The sequence below is a fragment of the Theobroma cacao genome, chromosome 9 (genome assembly GCF_053813885.1).
Source record: "Theobroma cacao isolate CCN51 chromosome 9, ASM5381388v1, whole genome shotgun sequence".
Classification (NCBI taxonomy): domain Eukaryota; kingdom Viridiplantae; phylum Streptophyta; class Magnoliopsida; order Malvales; family Malvaceae; genus Theobroma; species Theobroma cacao.
The window spans coordinates 7,281,095-7,291,117 of NC_142647.1; the positions used below are offsets into that span (position 1 = coordinate 7,281,095).

The following is a 10,023-nucleotide window of genomic DNA, read 5'->3' on the forward strand; positions in this document are numbered from 1 at the left end:
ATTTCAAAAACAACAATAACAAAAATTGCCACGTATTTGTCCACAGATCATCCTTCCTAAATTACGAATGTATTTATTATATTACCATATTTATATTTATAAAAAAATAATTTTATGTCACGTTCTTTTAGCTCTAATTAGAAGAAAAACATTTACTACAAAATTATATACTATGTTTTTTTGCACAAAAAAAGATGCTTAAAAGATCAGAAATTTAATATTGCAATTAATGTTCAGCAGTGTACCAAACAAATTTTAAAATACTAACTGAATACTTATCTTTTCAATATGAAAGCCTTTTATTATTTTTTATTAAATACAATAGAACTCAAGTTGAAGCAGTCAATCAGTGTGATCCCGAGCTGCCCAGTGAACATCAAAAGACATGAAAAGTTGAACTGTACGCACACAACAGATTTATACAAACTTTGTGACATCAATCATCACACTCCATTTTTGTTTGTCTTTTTTTGGGGTTAAAAATGTACTTTTCTATCTTTGATTAGACTATATTCAGTCATACTAATTAATTAAAAAGGGCAGATAATCCTAAAAGAAGGAAGGAAGACTGGGGTAAAGAACGATAAAGTTATTAATTATTAATATCTTTGGCTGGGACCAAACTTGAATGCGGACCCTCACATTGCCAATGTCATGCCACCTGTCCACTCCAACTCATTCTTGGTCTCTGCCGGTCTGCCCACTCAAATATTCCCTTCCCTCCCTCTCCCTCTCTCTCTCTCTCTCTCTCTCTCTCTCTCTCTCACTCGCTCTTTCTCTCCACAATAGGAGGACACTTCTTTATTGACTGCTTGCTGTCTCTGAATCTTCTTCCCTCATTCCATTCTCAAAAAGCAAAGCGAATTCCGGAAATTCGGCATGGATTCCACAAAGAAGGAAGGTTTGCCACTAATCGATCCCTCCAAAACTGAACTCCGCCATGAAACAGCCGTCGCCTCAGCCATGTCCAACAAAGGAGCGCACGCTGCTCTTGGCTACATGGTCAGTGCAGGTCTGTAAATTTTGAAACTCTTTTTTTCTTTCTCTTCTGTTTGTTTCTCCTCATTCTCACCTGTAAACCTTCCTTTTGGCCAGAGGTTTTTCAGTGGACTAATTCTTTATTCATTTTACTTTGAAAAAGCAGTGGCATGACGTCAGAATTTGTTACTATTTTATTTGTTTTTTGGTAAATTTTTTTAGCTGATTTGATTGTTCCATTTTTTATGAGTTGTTTGGTTTAGTTTCAGAATTTTGGAGTACAAAAAAGAAATTGCTATTGTATATATATATATATATATGACTGTGGAATATGGATACTACTTGGCCGCAATTTGAAATGTTTGCAGTGTGTCCATTTCGAAAAGCATGGAATTATGAATTGCACATATTAAATCAAACGGATACGTGGCAAACCGTTCGTGAAGCTTTTAAAAATTTCATCCACAGTGCAAAAAACAATAAACTAAATTATATGACTAATATAAAACCTTCGTTTATGGTTATGACATTGTTAAATGATATATCTAACGAAATCAAATGTTAATGAAATGAAGTTGTACTGCCTGTTTGATGTGGTTGGAAGAATCGTGAGCTTTCCTCTGGAAATTTTGTAAATAAACTATCTAGATTGGTGGAAATTATTCAGAGGAAATAACTTTTTTTTAATTTTCTTATTCTGTTACATAATTAATCAACCTGTCGTGTTTCGAGTCACAATGGGGTAAAGTATACATTGTCAATGTAACAGTGTTTACTTGACTCATTCACTGTGGGGGAAGAAGTTAGGTTTTGGAGGCTTCTTTTTTAATTGTAGTTTTTTTTTTTTTGTATGAGAGAGACTACATTTTTATTATTCAAAGATCAATTGGCAAACAAAATGACTTTGAGTCATCTCGTTAAGGGGTTACTGAGGTTGCAAAAACCAGGCAGAAGTTTTGTCATGGACATTTTGTCTTAGAATTGAAAAAGTCTTGCCATGTTTTGTGTGTTTTATTTGAACAATAGAAGTGGAAATTACTAACTAGTGGAAGAGGTAACATTATTTAATTATTTTTTCAGAAATCGGATCATCATTTCATGTCATTTTTCTCTTAATTAGTCATTATGAAGAGGATTCCTTCATGAATAGGGACAAAATGAGGGAGAATAATTGCCACTGCATTTATCATCATTTCTGAAAAGCTAACTGCATATCTGTTTTGGTTTGTTTTAACCTACAGACTTTTCAGCTATGCTCTTTGTATAGTTTTAATGCAAGAACGATAAAACGCTGGTTTTAATTATTTGTCAAGAAACAGCTCTGACCACTTTGCTTGCCAAGTGTTGGTTAATTAAATTTTCTCCATTAACACTACTAGTTTCTATTATGTGATCAAGCCTTTTTTTTTTTTTTTCTCTTTCTGCAGTTCTCTTGATTTTGTTCAACAAAGCAGTCCTTTCCTCTTACAGCTTTCCATATGCAAATGTGATCACACTTTTTCAGGTAAATTACTTGCTAAGTCGGTTTCCTGAGCTAGCCTAAGTATGTTTGTTTAGTAGAATAGTTACAATTCTCAGTGGAAGGACTCAACAGAATATCTTATTTTTTAAGATTTCCAATGACAATTTCTGCACAAACGTTTGCTAGCAGCACATCTTTCCTTCCTTGATAGCTGAATATAACCTCAAAAAGTTTCATGAACAGAGTAAGATATAGAAAGTGAAAGAAACAAGTGGTAAGGATTAAAGAATGACAATCACAATCCCAAGTAGATTCTGAAGTTGAAGCGCTCTCACTTATAATATACTTATGAATTTGATTATTTTTACACTCCCCCACCCCCCCCCCCCCCCCCCAAAAAAAAAAAAAAAAAAAAAACCAAAAAAGAAAGAAAGAAATAGAGAGGGAAGGATTTATTGTTTCCGAGTATCTAATGTAACCAACATTACACTCAGTTATTCAAGTGTTCAATTTGAAGATATCTTAAGATATATAATTTAAAAATCCTAATCCTTCCCACTGGACAGATGAGGCTAGCTTTAGTGTGAAGTCAAAATGAAAATTTCTGTTTTCTATCTATATCTTGATGTTCTCATCCAGTTTGACGTTTTTCCCCTCTACACTGTCTCAGTCATGTCAAAGTCATTTTCTGTCCTCTTTTCAGGTTCATGGGCACTGTTTACTGCATTTTTGTCACTTTTAAATTTCATTTTGTCTCCATGGTATGCTGCCATTGTCATGTGGCCTCTGAAGTGCATAGCCCACTATGGTATCTAGAGAACTCTTCATTTGGGTTAACAACATAAAGGCTCAAGTTGCCATGATATTTTCTTGAAAAATTGTAAAAAGAAAAGAAATTTTTGCTGCTTGAAGTAACTTTGCCAATTAATGGATAACTATCCTCCATTAAAACATACTAGATCAACCATCAGCAAACTGAAGTAACTGTTGAATTTTTTTGAAAAGCCACAGATTATATATATTGAGGTAAAGGATCATGGATTTCTGGTATAGCATGTTTTCTCTTAGAATTTTTGCATGATTGAAAGAGTGCATGACAAAGATCCAAAATCACCTTCCTTTACTCATATAGCCCCTCTCCCATTTTTTCTTTTCCCCTAAAGAGAAAAGCTAGGCATACTTTTGACTGCAATAGCTAGGTATTGCATGTATTTTTGGTGTTTTCTTATCTTTTGACAGTTTGTAAATCATGTGTGTGTATTACATGCTATATCTTGGAATCATTACAATTTTTAGAATTTCAGTTTGACAATTTTCTATTTAATTCTGTCAAAATCATGTTATTTAGAGTTCAGTTTTTACCACCCTGTCTGACATTTGGAGTTTGACAATTGAATCACAATGCATTAAATTTGACCTTCTATCATTAGTTTACTAAATTAATTTAACTCAAACGTACATTTAGATGCTATGTTCATGTGCATTTCTCTATGCCATGAAACGCTGGAAGATCATCTCTTTCACAGAGGGGGAGCCACAGAGCATTACTGGTAACCCAGTAACCTTAGTACCATTGAATACACTGTTTCATACCCTCCCTCTGGCAGTTTCATATTTGCTATACATGGTACGTATGAAGGGCTGGATATTGGTTACTATGTATGCTTGGTGAAACTTTAAAATCTTTCTTCTAATTCTTCCCTTTTACTTGCTTGTCTGGTGGAAGTTAATCACCATGGAATCTGTCCGTGGCATAAATGTTCCTATGTACACCACCCTAAGGCGGACTACTGTGGCTTTTACCATGATTATGGAGTATCTTTTGACAGGGAGGAAACACTCATCATATGTTGTTGGCAGGTTGGAGCCTTTTTATATGCTATTTTCGTCTAACAATTGGGTCATTTATTGTACTGAAGGCATGTGCATCTGGGCTGTTTGGTGCATCCACCCTAAGGGATTTCTTAAGAGTTCTGCATCATAAATAAGAATGCCTTGCCTTTATATTTACGAAGTTCAGAGAATTCCTGCCATTTTGAGCTCTCCTTTCTTGCACACATACGACGATTCACTTCTGAATGCTGTGGTTGACAGCAAGAATTAAGTTTAGACAACTAGGCATAGCGGTATGCATATCATTTGATAACATCCAAAGGTGTTATCTGCAATTATGGTAATATTCTCCAAAAAGGTGAAATAACATTTGAAAAATAGTAAATAGGTGTGAAACTAGATGAAAGGTAAAACTGCCTAGGAGAACAGTTACACTTTGTTGTCTTCACAAGTTTATCTCAGAATTTAGCGTTCCATTTGAATGCAAGCTTATGACTTTTACTGAAGTTCTCCGTTGAATTTTAATAGAGAGACTCTTGTTGGCTTCTGCATGCAATATAAATGTGATACTTAGACCCAGCAGAGTTGAATTAAATCTACAAGTTTTGTAACAAAATTGCACAAGGAGGTAACTGAATGTGGATGAAATTGTAGAAAAGGATAAAACAAATTCTTTTGATTGCACGTGGAAGATTAAACAAAAAATTGATTTCAGGAAGATTAATTGCTGATGAAGTATCATAAATAAGAATTATAAATTAAATGTATCTGAGTGAAGCTAAGGTGAATTTTTCCTGGTTTAGTGTATTTTTGCTTCCTTTTTTAGCATCACAATGGATGTAAGGTTGCAACTCTTGATCTGTTAGTGCACAACATTGATCTGACAAGTGCGAATTTGAGTTATTCTAAGGTACATTTTTCTGGTTATTCTAGGCATTTTTTAGTTTTTCTAAAGAATTAAGTTTGCTTGAGGTGCAACAATCATTGAATATATTAGGTTCATATTCTCTTTCAAAATTCTGCCAGCTGTTTTGAGTAAACAAGGTATCATTTTTTAGAGAAAGTTTGATTGCTATAGTTTTCATGTTCTTGCAATTTTATATATGACATCTAGTGTTTTAAAATATGACTGATAACTTTCTTAATGGACTAATCCAAGGATTTCATCAGTGTGGGGATAATTATACTTGGTGCGTTTGTTGCTGGAGCTCGTGACTTGTCATTTGATGCCTATAGCTATTCCATTGTATTTATAGCAAACATCTGCACAGCAGTATATCTTGCTTCCATTGCTCGTATTGGTATTATCCCCTTTTAGCCTCTTCTTTATCTTTCATGGAATTTTGTAATTTCTTTCTAGTTTGTGATCTATTCTCAAACTTTTCAGGTAAGTCCAGTGGCCTCAATAGCTTTGGCCTTATGTGGTGCAATGGTAAGATTAAAGGACAAAAAGAATTGTTTTTTATCCTTGTGGTCCATCTAAAAATTAACAATTTATGCTTATCTGAACTCTCTACAAAATTTTTTGTTGATTCTTGAAGGAATAATATGTGCACCAATCTTGTTGTTTTGGACATCATTCAGTGGCGACCTTGAAGCGATGATGAGCTTCCCTTATCTATATTCGAAAGGATTCCAGGTGCTTCCTTTTCACAAAATAATTCCTCTCTTGCTACGTGTTCTTTTCCTCATGATGTTGTTCAGAAAGTAAGTGCATTAATTGTTAGCTATTTTTCAAATCCATCCATTACTCCTGCTTAGGTCTCAGCTGTACCTATTACATTTGGATAAATTTGATGGTTTATTTTTACTTAATGATTTTCCTGAAAGGAAAATACTGCCGATAGAATCATCCTTGTTTAAAGCTGCAACATGTCATTAAGATATATTGTTACTATCTGTCGTTTGTTTCACTTTGTGTCCATTCCCTTCTTTTGTGCTGTCATTGCTATTTATTTAAGTCTTACTGGTCTTACTGGTTTGGTCTTCACAACTTTTTCATGTCTATTTCAAATTTAAAAAGAAAAATTTCAATCAACTTTCCTACCTTAATTTCATTTCCCCTCTATTTTATCATATTTGGAGGTTACTTGATTTGGTTTTGTTAGTTCAGTAACTTCTGTTTTTTGTTGTTAGTGTTACCGATCTTGTGTGTCATGCAAACTTGGTTTTATTGCTTTCCCTGGCTACAGAGCTTTTCTTTAACTGCTTTTCCTTGGACTCTTTCTTTTGTTAATTCATTTCGGCAATCATTGCTTCTGTAAAGTTGCATCAGGATTGTAGTAACCCTAATGAATAACTTTCATGGCTGGAGAGCATTTTAACTCTTTTACACTTTGACCATTTGAATGTTTTTCAGGTTGTGATGTTTCTTTCTTGTATCATGGCTTTCCTGATAAATTATTTTGTATTCTTGAATACAACACTCAATTCAGCTCTGACGCAGACAATATGTGGCAATTTGAAGGTGTGATAGCTTATTCTAGCTTTGTGTTAATCTAACATATTTGTCTGTTACATGTTAATAGTACATAATGCAGTCAGTGGTTTTCATACTTTATTACTGAACGGAGTGATTTTTTTCTTTTTAAATATGTGGGACAGTAGAAATTTTATGAGAGAGGGGTTGAAGGCTCCTATGGGGTGACCCTTTTTGTAGACCATTAGACCATCATGCCTGATATTTTTAATTGTCTGTCTGACCTAATTATAAGCTGCAGTAATGAAGATCCAATGTGATCCAGATGCATATGAAGAGAATCTGTCAATTACACTCAGATCCATTAAAAAGTTTTAACCTCTAAGCAAAGCCCACTAAGTGATAAGATCCTGAATTTTACATGACATCTTCTTTTAGATTTGCACATTTAAGTCAGTAGCTGTTTTGCTTGGCATTTTCTTGACTCTGTTTCACTTTAGGTCCACCATGTTTCTGTAAATGCCAAAGGGAAATGTTGCAAATTATATCAGCACTAAAAAGGCACTTGGCCTGTATTTTTTTAGTTTTGTTTTTGCGCTGAAGGCTCTTGGCCTGTGACTCAAAATGATAAACGGTAGGGAGAAACAGTATAGGTTCAAGTCTTATAGGTATGCATGGGAAAAATTCTGTTTCTCTTGTGAACTTAACAGTCTTTAGTGGGTTTCTACTTTCTACTTGGCTTGCAAAATGTGTTACTGGTCCAATAGATGCTTGCCTTTGCTCTGCCTTTTATGTAGCTTATCCCCTTGAATTTTGGTGACGCCTACTTGTGTTGTGTAGGATCTTTTTACTATTGGACTGGGATGGCTACTGTTTGGCGGGCTTCCATTTGATTTGGTGAGTATAGGCGCCTACTAGGCCCGTTACATGTAAGCCTCAGTTAAGCTGGCATAGTTATGTCATTAACTTTCCTGTTGTTTCCAGATGAATGTTGTTGGCCAATCCCTAGGGTTTTTGGGGTCAGGTTTGTATGCGTACTGTAAAATCAGAGGGAAATAAACCCATGGCCGCTGCTTGAGAGCCTTATACTGGAGGTAAATAATCTAATGGCTCGATTACTTCTACATTATCTTCTGCAAAATTTTGATTCAAAGATCCTTCTATGCTCAAAGTTCTCAACACAAAGGTCAAAGAGGCAAGCAGTTAGGTGTATGAGAGGAACAGGGACTCTTCAGTGTCTTCAACACAGGAATTTTGTGGATTCTAGTGATCATCAGTTTCTTCTTCTAGCTGATCTTAGACTAATTAATATTGAACTATTAAAAAGAAATTTTGGAGTTGATAAATTTTGATTTCACAAAATTTCAGAATCTTGATTCGCTCTTTATGGACCTTGTCATATTTTTTTGGGCCGATCTTTTCATAGTTTTCAATCCAGCATACAACTTTCATCAGTCAGTTGTTTGCTATGACTGCTACATATTCTCGGTAATTTTGGCTGGCTAGGGAAAATACCTTGAGTAACACTTATATTCCTTGGTGCAACAGCTAAGTTGCTCCACTTTGACTCGGAGGTCACAGTTTCAAGGCATGGTAACAGCTTCTTTGCACAACAAGGATAAGGTGCATACATCTGACCCGTCCCAAACCCCACAATGCGAGAGCCTCGTGCATTGGGCTACCCTTTAGCATGTGTCTATCTCATCACGGCTGTTCGGTGTGGCCATGAACCATATATAAACATGGCAATTGCGCTTGATTTCGATTCTTCTGCTACACATGTCTAAGCTGATAAATAACAGTAGAACCAATAATGTTCCGAATAAATAAGAATACGGGCATATATATAGATATCAGAAAAGGTGTTTGCGTGTTTATAACTTTCCAGGGACAACACCTGATGCCTGATTACTTCTTCAGTTTTGTTCGTTTGCAAGATTACTTCCTAGAGATTAAGCTTGGACACAATTCATTTTCATTAACATCAAACGATTACAAATCTCTTTTCATGTGTTGCAACAGTGACCAACTTTCCTTGTACTGCAAGAACTTATTGGTTCCATTGCCTGTAAATGTTTCTGTTCGAAGTAGAACATATGGCTGCCATTGCCCTTGACACTTGAGACATGATTATCACGTATCGACAATTCATGTATAATTTCTATTTTTCTTTTCCCTGGTGCGCCCACTGACTTGGGACAGTTCAGGTGTCCCTTAAGTCCCCATAAAAGGTGAAACTGTGTCCATTTGTGCCTGAATCTTTACAAAAGCAAAAGGCTTCTGCCATCCACTTATTGCGGAGCAAATATTTTTTTGGGGGATTCTAGGAGGTAACCCTGCTTCCATGTGTGGTGTGGACAGAGAGAAATCTCAATCTAACACCACAGCGTTTCTACTAGTGGCAATTAAGTTAAAGAGAGAGAGATAGATGTGTAGCAACTCGAGCTCCTGAAGAGGGAGGTGTGTCTTTCTTGTCTCCACAAACTGACAACCGAGTTTGACCTAGTTGCCTCGCATGATTGAAACATACCCGTCACCCACGTTCGCTAAAGCCTCAAGCTTGCTCCAATGTTCTCGAACCCTTACGACGTGCTCAATATCAGAGAGGGAGAAAGGGTACCAAACCTCCCAACAATTTCTTTTGTTTGACTATGATTCCGAATGCCATGATCTTGACGTCCAACTCCGATCTAATTTTTAGTCAAAGAAAGTTCCTTTTTATATTTTATTTTTTTCGAATGGGTGCATTAAGCCGGAAAAAGCGTGCTAGTCTCTCCATTGATTTTCTTTTTTTTTTTTTTTAATTTCCTTTGAAAAATCATTGATAAAAATAAAGGAGGAAAAAACATGGAGGAAGCTTGAAAAATCAAAAGTCATTCAACTACTCTCTTCATTGGAGAGACGCTAAGAAAGTATGTTTGCTTTCGTGAGAAAAGAATAAAAGCCAACATGGACCATACAACTTTAGGAAATCTCTGTAAGAGTAGAACATGGGTGTCTCTTTGTCCCACCCCTTTAATCAAGACTTTGAATATCATCAATCAGTTCAAGTCCAACCTTGTAAAATCTATGTTCCCACTCTACTTTTCGCAGCTTCTGTACATCAAAAATGAGAATCCACAGAACAAAACTGCTTGATTCCAAAGTTGCATTTTTCAGAAAGAAGAAACCCAAAGCTGTAATTTTAATTACGTTATTTCTGGTTTTACCATTTGGTTTGTTTTATCGCTTTACTTGAAATTGAAATTTTGGTCACACATGTAAAGCATGCGCTTGTCCAACAGGATAAAAAATAATGATAAATGAAAGAAAGAAAAAAGCCAAAGTTTGT

The 10,023-nt window shown here is 35.4% G+C and overlaps 1 protein-coding gene across 4 annotated transcripts; it reads left to right on the forward strand.

The window, feature by feature from the left end:
* Positions 1 to 730: 730 nt before the first annotated feature.
* On the forward strand, positions 731 to 8,694 carry LOC18588804 (UDP-N-acetylglucosamine transporter UGNT1-like). 4 transcript variants are annotated; one of them, XM_007013461.3, is made up of 11 exons: positions 731 to 1,012; positions 2,406 to 2,482; positions 3,906 to 4,067; positions 4,167 to 4,300; positions 5,444 to 5,574; positions 5,661 to 5,705; positions 5,815 to 5,912; positions 6,633 to 6,740; positions 7,533 to 7,589; positions 7,677 to 7,786; positions 8,241 to 8,694. In XM_007013461.3, exons 1-10 carry the CDS (start codon positions 880 to 882, stop codon positions 7,749 to 7,751), a joined length of 1,020 nt encoding a protein of 339 aa, XP_007013523.1. In that variant the 5' UTR covers positions 731 to 879; the 3' UTR covers positions 7,752 to 7,786; positions 8,241 to 8,694. The 4 variants fall into 4 exon arrangements, with proteins under 4 accessions (XP_007013523.1, XP_007013522.1, XP_088665600.1 ...); XM_007013460.3 differs by lacking the exon at positions 8,241 to 8,694 and adding an exon at positions 7,865 to 8,091; XM_088809474.1 differs by lacking the exons at positions 3,906 to 4,067; positions 8,241 to 8,694 and adding an exon at positions 7,865 to 8,091.
* The last annotated feature ends 1,329 nt before the right edge of the window (positions 8,695 to 10,023 follow it).

Excerpts from the sequence above, each read along its gene's own strand:
- LOC18588804 (XM_007013461.3), top strand. The coding sequence starts at position 880 with ATGGATTCCACAAAGAAGGAAGGTTTGCCACTAATCGATCCCTCCAAA. Across the intron at positions 5,575-5,660 it reads TGCTTCCATTGCTCGTATTG|GTAAGTCCAGTGGCCTCAAT; the intron begins GTATTATCCCCT and ends CAAACTTTTCAG. Across the intron at positions 5,913-6,632 it reads TATATTCGAAAGGATTCCAG|GTTGTGATGTTTCTTTCTTG; the intron begins GTGCTTCCTTTT and ends AATGTTTTTCAG.